Source organism: Apium graveolens, chromosome 6 (assembly GCF_009905375.1).
Source record: "Apium graveolens cultivar Ventura chromosome 6, ASM990537v1, whole genome shotgun sequence".
NCBI lineage: Eukaryota > Viridiplantae > Streptophyta > Magnoliopsida > Apiales > Apiaceae > Apium > Apium graveolens.
In genome coordinates, this window is record NC_133652.1 from 14,210,414 (window position 1) to 14,229,049 (window position 18,636).

An 18,636-nucleotide genomic window follows, 5' to 3' on the forward strand; every position below is an offset into this window, starting at 1 on the left:
GAACACAAATCGATATGCGTTTGAATTGTGGTCAATTTTGTATAATTTTTACCGTGGAAGCAAAAACAAGCACATAGTTCAAAAACTATAAAAATCACATTCTACTCTCTGAACCTCAAATATAGTATAAAACATTAAAAAAAAACAACTTACCTATTCGATTAAACATCATTTAAAGATGAATTTCTTCCTGGAATCAACCTGAAAAAAATGAATTAAATATTAGAAACATATATATTTTATCTCGAAAACCTTAAAAATACGAATTAATGACTAATACTCCCTCCGTCCCATCCATTTGTATACAAATGGTTTGAACACGGAGGACAAGAAACATAATAAAATAATGTTAGTTTTGTTAAGATAGTGGGATGAAAGAGAAAGAAAAAGTATAATTTAGTCAGAAAAAGTATAAAGTTGGTTAAAGTGGTGGGACCATTTAATATTTAATGAATAAAGTGAGTTTAGTGGGAGAAAGTAGTGAGTGTAGTTGAATTTTATATTATAAATTTTTTACTATTTTTGGTAAGTTTGAAATGTATAGAATTGAATGGGACATTCAAAAAAGGAAAGTGTATAGAAATGAATGAGACAGAGGGACTAACAACTTTTTATGAACCCCTTTTTGCTGAAATCTTCGACTATCAAACTCAAATCGTCCATTTCTTACTACCCTCAAATCTTCGATTCCTCCCCACTCTTGTTCTCAATATCTCATTGACTGGGTGTATAGTTTGTGTACTATATGTATAGTTTTGGAGTATGTATCTGTTGCTGTTATACAATATATTGGGGATATATTTTTTTTATTTTAATTAGGCTTAAAAATTCTAACATTTAGAATAATGCCACTGCATTATATTTAATCTAGGCTGTTTAGAACGTTGATAGCTGTGATTGTGGTTCTCTCTAGATCTCTATCTAATTAGTTCTCTCTTAATTGATACTCTAATTATAATACCCTTTTCCATTTATGAAAAGAAAGAGGTCACAGAATGTGACGTGAATCCTTGTCTCTTCTTTCAAGCTTAGGGGAAGGGTGTATCGTGTATTCAACAGATTTCTGAAGAATTGATAATAATTTATGGATTTTATAAGATTTTAGTTGATTTTAAATGTTGGCGGATTTTGATGGTAAAAAATCTTTCAGAGTCTTTATGATTTTATGAATTTTTTTAGAAATATTTCAAAATCTCATATAGGATTTCAAAAAATTAAAAATGTACTACCAAATCCATCAAAATTCATATATTTTTCAAATAAAACAAAATTCATGAATTTTTGAATACCATTATTTCAGTGGAATTTTTAAAAGATTTTGATAGATTTTTCAAAATTTAAATTAAATACACTTAGATTTTAATGAATTTTTAATAATCCAAATTGAATAGATTTTGAAAGATTTTTCAAAATCTGAATTGAATACGCATATAATTTTGTGCTTAAAAATCCTTTAAAATTTTGATCGAATACACCCAGTCTATTACCATTGCTGCAAGCTGAGAACAGGTATATTTCTTCATCATGATTTATGTTGGTAAATATTTTATTTATATTGTTGAATTATTTCATTTTATGTTGTATTTCTGATATCTATGGTCTATTCTCCGCTTGGAATGTTCTCTTTTATTTTTGCTAAATCTGTTTAGAATGTTCTAGTTCATAATTGAATTCATAGTTGTATATATATTCAATTGATAAAAAAATACTGGATTGTCAACTGTGGATGTATGTTGTTTAAATGCTGTGCTAGTGGCTATTACCAGGCGAACACTGGTTTTTTTAATTATTGGTACCTGTTTGTATCTCCAGAATTATGTCGAGAATTGCCAAACCAAGGCGATCTGAGAGTGGAACAGCTGCAATTGATAGAATCAGCAGCTTACCTGGAAACGTAATTGACAACATCCTAGAACGCTTGCCCATTCATGATGCAGCAAGTACAAGTGTTCTTTCTAAAACGTGGAGGGATTTATGGGATTTGTACCCCAATCTGGTTTTTGATTGGGTTTTTTTCTCAAGGATTGTTGCCAACAATGATACACTAGATGAAGAAAATTTAATATCGGAAGTTACAGGAACTATAAATGAGATCCTTTTAGGTAACCCTGGCCCCATTTTGAAGTTCCATCTTTCGGTTCGAGAAGATCTGCCTCTTCATGAAACTCCAAATATGGATTTATGGATTAAAAACATATCAAATAATAGGGTTAGGCAGTTGAAGCTTATAATTGGACCACTAACAGCCTACAAAATACCCTCTTATTTGTTTTCCTGTTCAGAGTTAACTCATTTGAGCCTCACTAATTGTTTACTCAATCCACCGCTTAGATTTGGAGGCTTTTGTAATTTGATTGATGTTACACTTGAGAATGTCATCATTACTGGCGACATGTCATTTGGGACCCAACTCAAGGAATTGAAGTTGAGATTTTGCTGCGGGATAGAACATTTAGAATCCCAATTTAAACAAAATCACCACCTCATCACCTTTCTTATCCACAAAAGTGGAGAAATTGATCTTAAATGGTTTGAATGCACCAAAAAGTTGCCAACTCTTGGTCTCTTGTCGGAAAAAGGGGCAGATTCTAGAAAGAGTTATATCAATCTAGAAAAGCTACTTGGAAACATGATTGAAATACGTACTATCCACTTCAATGGCTCTTTTCTCAAGGTAAATTGAAACTCCTATACGAATTGAAGTAGTTAATTTTCTTTGACTAATTTGATTATTAATGCTTACAAATACTCTTGGTGCCAAGTGTTTCTCACTTTTTTTTCGGTCAATATACATGCACACATGTGTATAATAGTTATTGGAGTCAAGTGCAGCTGTTTCGAAGAGACTTATAACAACAACCAGAAAGTTGTCCCTTTACAAAGTTGAATTTTATGATTTGGTTCAGATCCGACATGTTCTTTTCTTGATGAGAAGTTTCCCCAAACTGCAACGTCTTGAAATAATTGTGGTAAGAACTATTAATTTAATCCGAAGCAAGTTAGATGTTCATTTGTCCTTCTCTAATTTTAATTTTTTTGAGTTTTTTATATCTCAAAATATTTTGTCAATTTTTATTGGTCTGGTCATGACAGACTTGTATATTCTAGGATTGCTTCATCACGATCTTATGCAATTAGATGATATTTGAACAATGAAACTTCTTATGCTCGGAGATTTATTCTAAATATTGATATTGCATAATATGCTCATGTTTTATGTATCAGACAATAAGATCAGAAGCTAACTAGATTTATAAATGTTTCACGTTTATGAAAACCATCCTCATATATTTACCTTTGTACGTATTTAAATGGCAAACCAAAGGGCAACCATGGAATGGACTTGGTAGGAAGCAGGGAACCTATGGTATCATCTGTTCTGCAATATTTACAATCACCGAACCTCGTCAACGTGATTTTTGACCAACTTCAAACCGTGAAGATACATAGGATGGCCGGTTCAAGGGCTGAGCTTCATTTCATAAAGTTTTTGCTTGCATTTTCTCCAAGGCTTAAGTGGATTGAACTTCTCAACACCATGACTGATGATCCTAAAGAAGAATCGAGAATTTCAAAAGAGTTGATGAGTTTCCCTAGAACATCCAAAGTTGCACGGATAATATGGCCGTGAACTACTAGTTGCCTAGATGGTTTGGACTTTGAAAACTATTTTGTAGTGGAGTGCACCTTGTGTTAGAAAGATGTTGAAACTTATCTAAACTTCGCATAATGGTGTTATTTTGTAGAGCAATCCTGTAGTTGGCTCCCGTATTTGGTTTGTGGTATAACTTGTAACGTTTTCGAACTTAGCAAATTTGTTGTTATTATTATACAATTAGACCATGATTTTATGAGTTAAAAGTTAAACTATTAATTTGTGTTGCATGTTGGCTTCAAGAAATCACATTGAGAAAATAATCACTTCTGCTATATATATATATATATGTTTCTACTTTATATTATAAATATTAATAACAATAACACCGAAAACTGTAAGCAAAGTTCAGGTTTCAACCCTCACAGCTGGTTTCTGAGGGGAAATAATTTAACAATTTTCTGGGGAAAGCTGATAAACTTTTTACTTGCAATGATTTTTTAAGCTTGACAGATTGGAAAACATGTTTATGTTGCTACTTTGAATTCACCAAAATAAGTAACATCTTACATGGTCAATTTTCTTAAGCTTCTTTTATCATCGATTAGGCATTGAAGACCTTAAAGAGTTTTAGTTGTTCTAAATTTTTTGGAGGAAAAAAGTTGATATTATGTTAAGATTGATATAATTTGTTTTAAAAAATTATGATATATCTTTTAAATTTAAATTCATGTATTCAAGATATAATAAATATTTTAACTTATTTTTAAAATTTTTGAATAATTTTTCATATACTCCTTGGGTCCTTAATTAATTGTCTAGTTCTGACTTTTGGGGTTCAATTGACTAAATTTTAAGTGAAATTTAGATATATATTATATAATTGAAAATATTATTAATGAATCACCCTATAAACATGTTTACATTGAAAATTGGTTCATAATATTAAATGTCTAGATTTTGTATTCTGTGTTGGTTAATATTTTATTTTAATATTTTTTATCCTTGGATTAGTTTGTCAATGAATGTACTTACTAGGTCCCCTGTACCACCAAGTAAACTAAGTTGTCTCTTGTGCTTGCAATTGAATCTATTAAATTAAATATATTAAAGGATGAATGTGCTTATAACTAGTAAAAACAAATTGGTGTTAGTTGTGTAATATTTTAATTAAAGGATGAATGTGCTTAAAGGATGTATGTGCTTATGGTAAAAAATGTTACAGAATTTTTTGTAGAAAAAGATGAAGGAGGAGGTTAAGGAAGGAAAGCTTAAAGTTGAAGGTACTAATGATGTGGTAACAATGGCGCTCGTAAGCCTGAGCACGGAGGCAGAGTACGTGGTCAGAGAATTCATGTGAAGCAGTCGGTTTATTTTGATCTTCCGAGGGAAAAAAGCGAGGACAGTGGAAAAAAGGGTACATGAGGCAATTCAAAAGTACATGGCAGAGGAGACTCCAAAAATTATTAAAGAGAGAGATGCATTTTGGGCTGCTGAATTTGAAAAATACAACACACATTCATCGAAAAATGGTGTACAACATGATGGTAGTCCGAAACCAAATTCCCAGCACGCAAGCTGTCACTCTAAGGGTGGGGTTGATGTGGATGTGGATGTGGATGTAGGTGTTCATAAAAATGTGACATTGATAGATAATTTGTTTGTGGATTTAGCGGTGGAGCTTGAGGATAATAAAAAGGTGGCGGGTGAGGATGGTAATGGAAGGGCTGTTGAGGAAATGAAAGTGGATTCTTCGGGTGGTTCTGTATGCCGATTGGCTGTTGGATCGTTGAGCAACATTGTTGCTTGTGCAACAATTGATGAAGTACGCGTTCCCGAAGGACATGAGAAGACTATCCATGGAGTAAGTCTTGGAGAAAAGAACGCAAGGGTGTCTATCACTAAAGTCATTCAAGGAGATGCTAAGATTTCCTTCCCTATCGGGGATGCAGTTTTGACTGTTCAAGAAGCCATGGGAACTTTTATTGCATGACCGAGAAACATGATAATTGCAGGAAACAATAGCAGTACTTCTCATGTTTTGGCCGCCAAGGTCAGAATGCTTTTTTAGTATGGTTAATATATGTACTATGTGTTTGTTTAGTCTGTTTTTTTAATTATTTTTATTTGCAATTATTTTAGAAAACCAAGAAATCCCGTGCTAAGAAAATGAAGAAGACGTATAAAGTAATTGAAGATGTTGAACAAGAGCTTGTTGTTCAAATTGGTCCGAATTATCCTTCTGCAATGAAACGTTTGTGGACATGGGCAAACGAAGCCTTGAGTGGTGGCCAAACAATTTCTTTTGAGCTAAGCAAAGAAGCATTTGGCTTTACAAAGAAGCAAATCATGTTCTTACTTGATATACATGTAGTGTGCTCTGGAGGTGAAATGGCCGGCTCTGTCATTTGCCTTTTTATTCAGTAAACTTTTCATTCAAAGTTTTTTTCCGGAGTATATAGCCTTGGAATAAATATGACAATTGTGGCGCCCTCCAAAACCGGGTCAGAAGTTTGGGGTCCACACACACACCTTAATTATAACCTGCTTATAACAATAATAAAGATAATAATAATATATGCAGTGACCCTACTTATCAACCACCACGGACCGCAACAGGTTAAAGTATGCACACAAGCCAACACACTAATATATTACAAACTGTTCAAATCCCAACTATTTCAAACTCACACTGAGTATCAAACATTATTACAAATTTTTACAAACTTAAATTATCCCAAAAGAAGCCTACTAGCTCAGCTTCCTCAACCTGAACCCCTAGCTCTCGCGCTGGACTGGGGATCCTCGCTACCAACTGGTTCCTTTTTAACTAGAAAGAATATAAACAACATCGCACAAATGAGCTAACTAGCTCAACAAGTCACAATGACAAAACTGAGAATAATGATCATCAGGTGACTATGATTATGATATCAAGTGAACATTTAGAATTGGATATTATACTTTTAATTTTAAAACCATGGTTAGGCTGCTGATCAGTCACGCACTAACCCCGAGCAAGGCACACAACATTGCTCTAACTACTGGATCCAAGGCACACATTGGCCTAACTTGACCATTATATGGTCTGACCACCAATCTGGTCCAGAATTTTATAAAAACAATCCAATTCTAACATAATAACAGAATATGCAATAATAAACAATAACCAGAATCATTAACAACAATGAGTGTTTAATAATGAAAGGGTTTCAATCTTTGTAAGGATCAATAAAGTAGTTTAAAAGCTTGAATGCTGTGTAATGAAAGAATTGGATAACAAAAGAATCAATATTTCAGGGTTTCAAAGATTTGGGCTCTCAAAGCATAGGATACAATGGTTGAATGTACAAGTAATTCAGTTCCGTGTTTGGGATTTTGTTTGCATGTATTTATGGAATAGTATTGTATACTTGAGGTTCGAGTTTGGGTTTACAATAATCAATGGCTTAGAAAGAATATGGTTCATGGCTCAAGAACAATAATTGAAATCAGGGTTTAGGTTTCCGTGCTTCAAAGCACTTACAATGTCAACAAGACTATCAAGAATTACAATATCTCGAGAAAGTTCAGAACACTTGTCTAGTATTAGCTTACTACTCTGCACTCACTTCCAATCACAACCGTCTTACTCTTCAACTATCTGTTTTCCTTTCCTACGTCTTGCCTTTTCTGCTCACATATCATAAGCATCTATCAATCATCAACTCACAAGATTCTATTCAACACACACTTCTATCTACCTTTCGTTTTACCCAAATCCGATTAACGGATTGAAATCTATGCAATAACCAAGTAAATATCGAATATATAGACCGATAGTCAAACAACAAGTCACGTATAACACATAATACATCACGTAATCAATGGTATATCATTTATAAAGAAGTCTCGGGTCATAAATAGACTTTCTGATATTTAAAGTGATTTCTAAAACATTTTTCAGAATTAAAACGAGTCGCTGGATCAATTTCGGGTTAATAAACAGGGTTCGGTTGGCCAATTCTGGCTCCGAAACAATTTTAGAATAATTATCGAGCCTTGAAAATAATTTAGAATAATATTTTAAAGCTCGAAACTATTTTTCTAAATTTTTAAATCATTTTTAAATATTTAAATCTAATTAAATAATTAATTAAAAATTAATTAATAATTAATTAAATCAATTAATCAATTAATTTTCGAATTAATTGACCAATTAATTAACTAAAAATTAACTGAAATTAATTAACTAATTAATTTAGATTTATTTGTGATTTAAAAATAATTTTTGGAATTAAAATAATAATTTTTAGAATTTTCAGAAATTAAAAACGAATTTTTATAATAAAAATAAATGGGAAATATAATTTTTAAACATTTTTAAAACAGGAATCCTATTTTTGTAAAGTCTGGAAATGACAGGGACCAAACTGCATCGTCCCCAAAACTTCAGGGACCAAACTGCAATTTTTACAGGGGATCGCCGGAAAACACAGAGGTGGCCGGAGAACACGTTCCCGGCGTCCTCACCCCACCAACACCTCCAGATCACATCTACATAACACCACGAACACAACCATGCAATCAAAACAACCTAACAATCCCTGAGTTGGCCGGAATTTGGCCGTGAAATTTTCCAGTTTCCGGCGAACATCGGAAAACTTCAAAACACAACTCCCTTCTCTACAGACCTCCTTGGTTCATGAAACTTATACGACTGGATTGCTAATTTCACAGAGAACACAACCCACTATATCACAACATCAATCTATCACAGAATAAGAAACCCCCAAATTTCAATTAAGAACATTCATACGGGTTATAAACCCTAATTTTAAAATTCGAAAATTAAACTCAAATTTGAACATGTTAGTGAACTCCAAATCAGACGTATGACATATGAAAATCATCAGGAAAACAAGCTCTACAACATGCAATCATCAAATCATACAAACAATCATCCGAACAAAAATTCATATTTTTAATAAAATAAATTCGAAAATAAATAAATTTTTAGAAATTCAACCTTTGATTCTGCAGTGAAACAAAGCTTAGAATCTGATAGTACTCCTTGAGACCTTCAAATCGGTTACTCCAACTTTTCAAACGGATTTCACTAACGCCTTGAATTTGTGGTTTGATTCTCAGAAATGTTTATGAATATATGATTTTTCTCTGTAAAATTATATATTTATCTGTCTGCAAATGATTTTGATACGAAATAAAATACGGTAAAATGCTATTTATAATTACGGAAAATTAGTATCCCGTTGGATCATTCCGGATATAAAATGGTACGTTTATTTATAAAAACTGATCCAAACGGTATCGGTTTTCGGGATAATTATCCAAATCAGTACAACTTGTACTGCGGTCTTGGTCTCAGCACCCAGTTACACGTACTACGAAGTGATAATTGGGATAGTTTAATAAAAAGCTCCCGTTTATCGAAAATACGGGTTTTATTAATTTACCGAAATGAATATTGTATCAAAAATATTGTGCCGGGACCCGCGCAGGACAAACCGTACGCCGGATCGAAAAAGTCGAAACATGGAAAATGCTCGGAATATTACAATTAGGTTAGGAAGGAGTTCTCGGAAGAGTTTCGGGTTCCAAAAACGTAAAAACGATTGACGTCGGTTGGTTCCCGTTTTTATAAAATAAATTTTAATTACCCGGAAAAAGATTTTAAAAATTTCATATGATTCTTATAAATCTATAAATCAACATTAAAATAATTAGGAAGATATGACAATTATCTATATTTTATTTTGGACATATAAAAATTAAAATACTCAATTAATATTATTTTTGAATATTCAAGTACATATATCACTTAACAATTAACTCACAGAATAGATAATGAACACACATATTAATTATTTCATAGTAAAAATAATTACACGTTATATCCCGGATATTACATCCTTCCCCCCTTAAAAGGATTCTGTCCTCAGAATCTCCTAAGAAAACAAATGAGCATACTTTTCTCTCATATCACTTTTTAATTCCCAGCTTGACTCTTCAACCTTTGGGTTTCTCCACAATACTCTTACTAACTTTATCACTTTATTCCTCAATATTTTCTCTCTTTCCTCTAAAATCTCTATTGGATTCTCTATATATGATAAATCTGCCTGATGTTCTATTGGCTCATATTCTATTACATGCCTGGAGTCTGGATTATATTTCTTGAGCATCGATACATGAAAAACATTGTGAATGTGCTCCATGTGCGGAGGTAACGCCAATTTGTAAGCGACTTTGCCAACGCTCTTTAGGATCTCAAAAGGTCCGACATATCTTGGGCTTAGCTTCCCTTTCTTCCCAAACCTCGTTAGTCCTTTCCAGGGTGATACTTTCAATAATACCAAGCTTCCTTCTTCAAATTCCATGTGTTTCCTTGACTGGTCTGCATATCTCCTCTGACGATTTTGTGCGGCTATTAATCTTTTCTGGATAAGTTCAACAACTTCCTTTGTCTGCTGTACCAATTCAGGTCCGAGTATTTTGCGTTCTCCTACTTCGTCCCAATATAATGGAGATCTACATTTGCGTCCATAAAGGGCTTCATAAGGTGGCATCCCAATGCTGGCGTGATAACTGTTGTTATAAGCAAATTCTACCAGGGGTAAATGCTCGTCCCAACTTTCTTTGAAATCAATAGCACAAACACGTAGAATGTCTTCGATTGTCTGAATTGTTCTTTCACTTTGGTCGTCCGTCTGCGGGTGATAGGCCATACTCATATTCAATTTTGTTCCCAAACATTCTTGAAAACTCTTCCAAAATCTTGAATTAAACCTTGGATCTCGATCAGATACGATAGACACTGGAACTCCATGACGAACTATAATTTCTTTTAGGTACATATGGACTAACTTGTCGAGCGAAAATCTTTCATTTATAGGCAAAAAATGAGCTGACTTGGTAAGTCTATCCACTATAACCCAAATGGCATCATGATTAGCCCTTGTCCTTGGTAATCCAACTATGAAATCCATGGTAATATGTTCCCACTTCCATTCTGGAATCTCCAATGGCTGTAGCAATCCGCTTGGTCTCTGATGTTCTGCTTTAACTCTCTGACAGGTACAACATTTGCTAACCCATTCCGCAATTTCCCTCTTCATATTTGGCCACCAATAATTTTTCTTTAAATCTCTGTACATTTTGGTACTCCCTGGATGGATGGAATATCTTGAACTATGTGCTTCTTGTAAAATTTCATTTTTCAGCTCCGTCACTGGTAGAATCCAAACTCTTGAAGAAAACCTAAGAATACCTTGATCATCTTGTTGCGTGCATAATTCCTCACCTACCAAACTATTTATATCTTGATCCATTACCTCTTTCTGGCATTTCTTTATTTTCTCCAATAACTCCGGGTGGAAAATCATACTGTACACTTTTGCTTCCTCAGGCTTGCAAATTGTAACCTCCAATTCTAATTTCTGAAATTCTTCATATATTTCTTCAGGTACAGATAACACATTTAACCTTTCCTTCCGACTTAACGCATCTGCTACAACGTTCGCCTTACCGGGATGATAATTAATCGAGCAATCATAATCCTTAATCAATTCTAACCATCTCCTTTGCCTCATATTAAGTTCCTTCTGGGTAAATATATATTTCAAACTTTTGTGATCCGTGAAAATCTCACACTTTTCTCCATACAAATAATGTCTCCAAATCTTCAAAGCAAAAACTATATCTGCTAGCTCCAAGTCGTGAGTAGGATATTTCTGTTCATGTGGTTTCAATTATCTTGACGCATAAGCAATCACCTTGTCGTGCTGCATAAGAACACATCCTAGTCCTTTATGAGAAGCATCGCTATAAATTACGAAATTCCCTTGATCGTCTGGAAGTGACAAAACAGGTGCCGTGATTAATCTCTGCTTCAATTCTTGAAAACTTTCTTCGCACTTGTCGTTCCATATAAACTTTTCATTCTTTCGTGTAAGCTTTGTTAATGATGTGGCAATCCTTGAGAAATTCTGAACAAATCGACGATAATATCCCGCCAATCCTAGGAAACTTCTTACCTCAGTGGGTGTTCTCGGTCTCTCCCAATTCGTAATTGCTTCGATCTTTGCCGGGTCCACTTTGATCCCTTCGTTACTGACTATGTGTCCTAAGAACTGAACTTCCTGTAGCCAAAACTCATACTTTGACAGTTTAGCATATAACTTCTTCTTCCTTAAAATCTCCAAAGCCGTTCTCACATGTTCCGCATGATCCTCTTTCGTCTTGGAATAGATTAAAATATCGTCTATAAACACAATAACAAACTTATCCAAATACTCTTTGAAAATTCTATTCATCAGGTCCATAAACGCTGTTGGGGCGTTGGTCAATCCAAAAGACATCACTAGAAATTCATAATGCCCATACCTTGTTCTGAAAGCTGTCTTTGGTATATCTTCTGGCTTGATCTTTAGTTGATGATATCCCGATCTTAAATCAATTTTGGAGAAATACTTGGCTCCCTTCAATTGGTCAAACAGATCATCGATTCTGGGTAACGGATACTTGTTCTTGATTGTCAGCTTGTTGAGCTCCCTATAGTCAATGCACAGTCTCATACTTCCATCTTTCTTCTTGACAAATAATACAGGGGCTCCCCACGGGGATACGCTGGGTCTAATTACTCCTTTCTCTAACAATTCTTGCAATTGCCTTGCTAGCTCTTTCATCTCAACAGGCGCCATTCTGTACGGGGCTTTGGACACTGGTTCTGTTCCAGGTTCTAAGTCGATCGCAAATTCAATTTCTCTATCTGGAGGAAGTCCTGGTAACTCGTCGGGAAATACATCTGGAAATTCATTCACTACTGGAATATCTTCAAGTTTTGCTGGCTCCTGACTTCTCTCGATTACATATGCTACGAAATGCTCACATCCTTGTCGTAATAACTTCATGGCTTGAATCATTGTTAAGAACTTCTTTACTTGTTTCTGACCTTTGAACGCTACTATTCTTTCGTCTGGCGTTTTCACCATTACTTTCTTATTTCGATAATCTATCTGAGGATCATGCTTAGATAACCAATCCATCCCTAATATCACATCAAATTCTCTTAACTTAAATGGTATCAAATCTACGCAAAACTTACTACCAGAAATCTCAATCTCACAATTTCCACAAACTTGGTTTACAGTTACACGTTCTTGATTTGCTAATTTCACAGTCATTATTTCATTTAAGCACTCAACTAGACAATTTAATTTACTAACAAAATCTTGTGAAACAAACGATCGAGTTGCTCCCGAGTCTATTAACACTTTGGCACATAAAGAATTCACATTAAGCGTACCTGCCACGACATCCGTATCCTGGATCGCATCATTCACCGACATGTCAAAAGCTCTAGCCCTTGGAGTCTCATTCACTGTTGGGGTAGATCCCATAATTCTCAATGTATTACTAACTGGGGCTGGTGTCTTGCAATCCCTGGCCATATGTCCTGGCTTCCCACATTTAAAGCATGTAAATCCAATGACTAGAACCTTCACTGCTGGATTTCAGATAGGCTGATCCTTATTTGCTGGCTGATTTCGGCATTCCCTTGAATAGTGCCCTTTCTGGTTGCATTTAAAACATACCACATTCAACTTGTTACAAACTCCTCCATGCTTCTTTCCACAAACTTGACAATCTGGAAAAGTTAATCTCAGCTGATTCGGCTGATTGACATTAGCTGGACGATTGCCTTGGCCTCCGTCTCCTGCATTTTGTCTCCTGAAATTAAAATTTCTCCCTGGCTGAAACTTGCCCTTCTTAAAATTTGGAAACTTCCCTGTTTGTGACTGACCCTCACTTCCCTCAACTTTCCTTTTCTTGCTTTCCTTATCTTTCTGGAACATCTCACTCTCTGTCTCTGCGATCATAGCTTTCTGTACAACCCCGGCATAAGTATCCAATTCAAAAATAGCTACCTTCCCTCTGATCCATGGCTTCAAGCCTTGCTGGAATCTCTTAGCTTTCTTTCTATCAGTATCAACATATGACGGCACATACCTTGACAATTCCTCAAACTTCCCCTCATAATCTGTTACCGACATATTCCCTTGTTTTAACTCTAAAACTTTAGCTCCATCTGATCTTGAACAAATTGAGGAAAATACTTTTCTAGAAATAATTCCTTGAACTTTTCCCAAGTAATAACATGCGTACCTTCCAATGTCTTCACCATCTCCCACCAATAGGTGGCTTCATTATTCAGTTAATAACTTGCAAACTCAACCTTCTGTTCTTCCTTTACTTTCACTAAGGCAAATGCCTTCTCTATTTCCTTTAACCAAACATTTGCTTCAATTGGCTCTAAGGAACCCTTGAATTCTGGTGGGTTTATTGCCTGAAATGTCTTGAAGGTTACCTGGGGATTGGTCTGTCTTTGTTGTTGTTATGCTAGGTGAACTGTTTGTTGGGCCAAGATTTGAAGAATCTGGGCTATTGCTGGGTCCATAGGTCTTGGGTTCACATTCGGGTTTGTATCATCTTGATTGTTGTTGTTGTTAGTTTCTTCATTTCGGGTGTTGGTGCGGGTATTTCTTTTAGGAGGCATTTTCTGTAAAGAATCAATCAACTTATTTAGCTTTTGAATCAATCTTTTACATAAAAGAATAGTTTTGTAAAATAGAAATATTTCTTTTTGAAAACAGTTGTGACTAAATAAATTGCATGCTTCTTTACAGAATATAAACAGTTATGGAAAACAGGGCACATGGTATCACAGGGTATAACTGGTGCAATAAATAAGGTAAGGTAAAACAGGTGCAATAAAATAAATGACAGTGCTGGAAAGGAAAAAGGTACTGATATATATATAGATCAAAAGTTTTAGGGTAGTACAAGCGTAAAGACGCTTCGGAAGTAAAAGCAAAAAGGGTACAACAACCTACTCACTAGTCAGCATAGCTAGTCTATAAATACAACTCAAAAGTCTACTGATACACACTACACACTACTGTACATACTACATAACCATACCAACACTGCTCAGAATCTCCATCTCTGAATCTCTGGCTCATGACAAGTCTGGACCTCCAATCTCCTCAAGCTCTTCTAGAACCCATTTAGCCCACTCTACTAAGAAATCAGGGGTGATGTCCTCATGTGTAGCCTTAGCAATCCTCACTGCAGCTGTCCTACGAAACGCCTGGAGCCTCTCTCTAAGTCGCCTCTCACCACTCCCCATCTCTCTGGTACGCATAATATGTAGTAACTCCTGAATCTGACCCTAAAGGAATCGCTGCTCCATAAGGCAAGCCTCAAACTGATGATATGGGACAGGATAGGAAGAGAACTGGAAAGGTACTCCTGTGACTGAATGACCGGTAAAACCTGAATCAGCAGGTGGGGGTCCTCTGACAGGTGGCCTCACGCCTGGAGGTGGAATAGCCTGCAGTGGTACGGGCTGCAACACAGGTGGAGGTAGAATAGCCAATGCTGGTGGAACAACAGGACGTGGATCCGAAGACGGCACTCCAACTGAAGGCTCTGAGTGATCAGCGGATACGGGAATAAAAGAGTCGGCCATCTCTGCTATCTGAAATCATATCGCAATATAAGAATCTCGTTCCATAACGCAAACTATACTAATACCTGATATACCGAAGCACTCAACCTCTCAATGTTCTCTGATCCTATGCCTTACTTCTAATCTTAACCCTCTACCCATTCCCGTTAACCTAGGCTTGTGTTAGTGACTTATAACCTGTAGCTCTGATACCAAACCTGTGGCGCCCTCCAAACCCGGATCAGAAGTTTGGGGTCCACACACACACCTTAATTATAACCTGCTTATAACAATAATAAAGATAATAATAATATATGCAGTGACCCTACTTATCAACCACCACGGACCGCAACAGGTTAAAGTATGCATACAAGCCAACACACTAATATATTACAAATCGTTCAAATCCCAACTATTTCAAACTCACACTGAGTATCAAACATTATTACAAACTTTTACAAACTTAAATTATCCCAAAAGAAGCCTACTAGCTCAGCTTCCTCAACCTGAACCCCTAACTCTCGCGCTGGACTGGGGATCCTCGCTACCAACTGGTTCCTTTTTAACTGGAAAGAATATAAACAACATCGCACAAATGAGCTAACTAGCTCAGCAAGTCACAATGACAAAACTGAGAATAATGATCATCAGGTGACTATGATTATGATATCAAGTGAACATTTGATTATGATTTAGAATTGGATATTATACTTTTAATTTAAAAACCAAGGTTAGGCTGCTGATCAGTCACGCACTAACCCCGAGCAAGGTACACAACATTGCTCTAACTACTGGATCCAAGGCACACATTGGCCTAACTTGACCATTATATGGTCTGACCATGAATCTGGTCCACAATTTTATAAAAACAATCCAATTCTAACATAATAACAGAATATGCAATAATAAACAATAACCAGAATCATTAACAACAATGAGTGTTTAACAATGAAAGGGTTTCAATCTTTGTAAGGATCAATAAAGTAGTTTAAAAGCTTGAATGCTGGGTAATGAAAGAATTGGATAACAAAAGAATCAATATTTCAGGGTTTCAAAGATTTGGGCTCTCAAAGCATAGGATACAATGGTTGAATGTACAAGTAATTCAGTTCCGTGTTTGGGATTTTGTTTGCATGTATTTATGGAATAGTATTGTATACTTGAGGTTCGAGTTTGGGTTTACAATAATCAATGGCTTAGAAAGAATATGGTTCATGGCTCAAGAACAATAATTGAAATCAGGGTTTAGGTTTTCGTGCTTCAAAGCACTTGCAATGTCAACAAGACTATCAAGAATTACAATATCTCGAGAAAGTTCAGAACACTTGCCGGGTATTAGCTTACTACTCTGCACTCACTTCCAATCACAACCGTCTTACTCTTCAACTATCTGTTTTCCTTTCCTACGTCTTGCCTTTTCTTCTCACATATCATAAGCATCTATCAATCATCAACTCACAAGATTCTGTTCAACACACACTTCTATCTACCTTTCATTTTACCCAAATCCGATTAACGGATTGAAATCTATGCAATAACCAAGTAAATATCGAATATATAGACCGATAGTCAAACAACAAGTCACGTATAACACATAATACATCACGTAATCAATGGTATATCATTTATAAAGAAGTCTCGGGTCATAAATAGGCTTTCTGGTATTTAAAGTGATTTTTAAAACATTTTTCGGAATTAAAACGAGTCGCTGGATCAATTTCGGGTTAATAAACAGGGTTCGGTTGGCCAATTCTGGCTCCGAAACAATTTTAGAATAATTATCGAGCCTTGAAAATAATTTAGAATAATATTTTAAAGCTCGAAACTATTTTTCTAAATTTTTAAATCATTTTTAAATATTTAAATCTAATTAAATAATTAATTAAAAATCAATTAATAATTAATTAAATCAATTAATCAATTAATTTTCGAATTAAGTGACTAATTAATCAATTAAAAATTAACTGAAATTAATTAACTAATTAATTTAGATTTATTTGTGAATTAAAAATAATTTTTGGAATTAAAATAATAATTTTTAGAATTTTCAGAAATTAAAAACGAATTTTTATAATAAAAATAAATGGGAAATATAATTTTTAAACATTTTTAAAACAGGAATCCTATTTTTGCAAAGTCTGGAAATTACAGGGACCAAACTGCATCGTCCCCAAAACTTCAGGGACCAAACTGCAATTTTTACAGGGGATCGCCGGAAAACACAGAGGTGGCCGGAGAACACGTTCCCGGCGTCCTCACCCCACCAACACCTCCAGATCACATCTACATAACACCAGGAACACAACCATGCAATCAAAACAACCTAACAATCCCTGAGTTGGCCGGAATTTGGCCGTGAAATTTTCCAGTTTCCGGCGAACATCGGAAAACTTCAAAACACAACTCCCTTCTCTACAGACCTCGTTGGTTCATGAAACTTATACGACTAGATTGCTAATTTTACAGAGAACACAACCCACTATATCACAACATCAATCTATCACAGAATAAGAAACCCCCAAATTTCAATTAAGAACATTCATACGGGTTATAAACCCTAATTTTAAAATTCGAAAATCAAACTCAAATTTGAACATGTTATTGAACTCCAAATCAGACGTATGACATATGAAAATCATCAGGAAAACAAGCTCTACAACATGCAATCATCAAATCATACAAACAATCATCCGAACAAAAATTCATATTTTTAATAAAATAAATTCGAAAATAAATAAATTTTTAGAAATTCAACCTTTGATTCTGCAGTGAAACAAAGCTTAGAATCTGATAGTACTCCTTGAGACCTTCAAATCGGTTACTCCAACTTTTCAAACGGATTTCACTAACGCCTTGAATTTGTGGTTTGATTCTCAGAAAGGTTTATGAATATATGATTTTTCTCTGTAAAATTATATATTTATCTGTCTGCAAATGATTTTGATACGAAATAAAATACGGTAAAAGGCTATTTATAATTACGGAAAATTAGTATCCCGTTGGATCATTCCGGATATAAAATGGTACGTTTATTTATAAAAACTGATCCAAACGGTATCAGTTTTCGGGATAATTATCCAAATCAGTACAACTTGTACTGCGGTCTTGGTCTCAGCACCCAGTTACACGTACTACGAAGTGATAATTGGGATAGTTTAATAAAAAGCTCCCGTTTATCGAAAATACGGGTTTTATTAATTTACCGAAACGAATATTGTATCGAAAATGTTGTGCCGGGACCCGCGCAGGACAAACCGTACGCTAGATCGAAAAAGTCAAAACATGGAAAATGCTCAGAATATTACAATTATGTTAGGAAGGAGTTCTCGGAAGAGTTTCGGGTTCCAAAAACGTAAAAACGATTGACGTCGGTTGGTTCCCGTTTTTATAAAATAAATTTTATTTACCCGGAAAAAGATTTTAAAAATTTCATATGATTCTTATAAATCTATAAATCAACATAATAATAATTAGGAAGATATGACAATTATCTATATTTTATTTTGGACATATAAAAATTAAAATACTC

The 18,636-nt window shown here is 34.8% G+C and overlaps 1 protein-coding gene across 1 annotated transcript; it reads left to right on the plus strand.

Moving 5' to 3' along the window:
* Positions 1-1,816: 1,816 nt before the first annotated feature.
* On the plus strand, positions 1,817-4,955 carry LOC141664629 (F-box/FBD/LRR-repeat protein At1g13570-like). Its single transcript, XM_074470582.1, has 4 exons — positions 1,817-2,674; positions 2,814-2,969; positions 3,326-3,607; positions 4,833-4,955. Exons 1-4 carry the CDS (start codon positions 1,817-1,819, stop codon positions 4,953-4,955), a joined length of 1,419 nt encoding a protein of 472 aa, XP_074326683.1.
* The last annotated feature ends 13,681 nt before the right edge of the window (positions 4,956-18,636 follow it).

What these genes read in the sequence shown, in the direction of transcription:
- LOC141664629 (XM_074470582.1), top strand. Translation starts at nt 1,817, where the DNA reads ATGTCGAGAATTGCCAAACCAAGGCGATCTGAGAGTGGAACAGCTGCA. An exon ending in TCAATGGCTCTTTTCTCAAG is followed by an intron (nt 2,675 to 2,813) that starts GTAAATTGAAAC and finishes TGTGTATAATAG; the next exon opens with TTATTGGAGTCAAGTGCAGC. An exon ending in AACGTCTTGAAATAATTGTG is followed by an intron (nt 2,970 to 3,325) that starts GTAAGAACTATT and finishes GGCAAACCAAAG; the next exon opens with GGCAACCATGGAATGGACTT.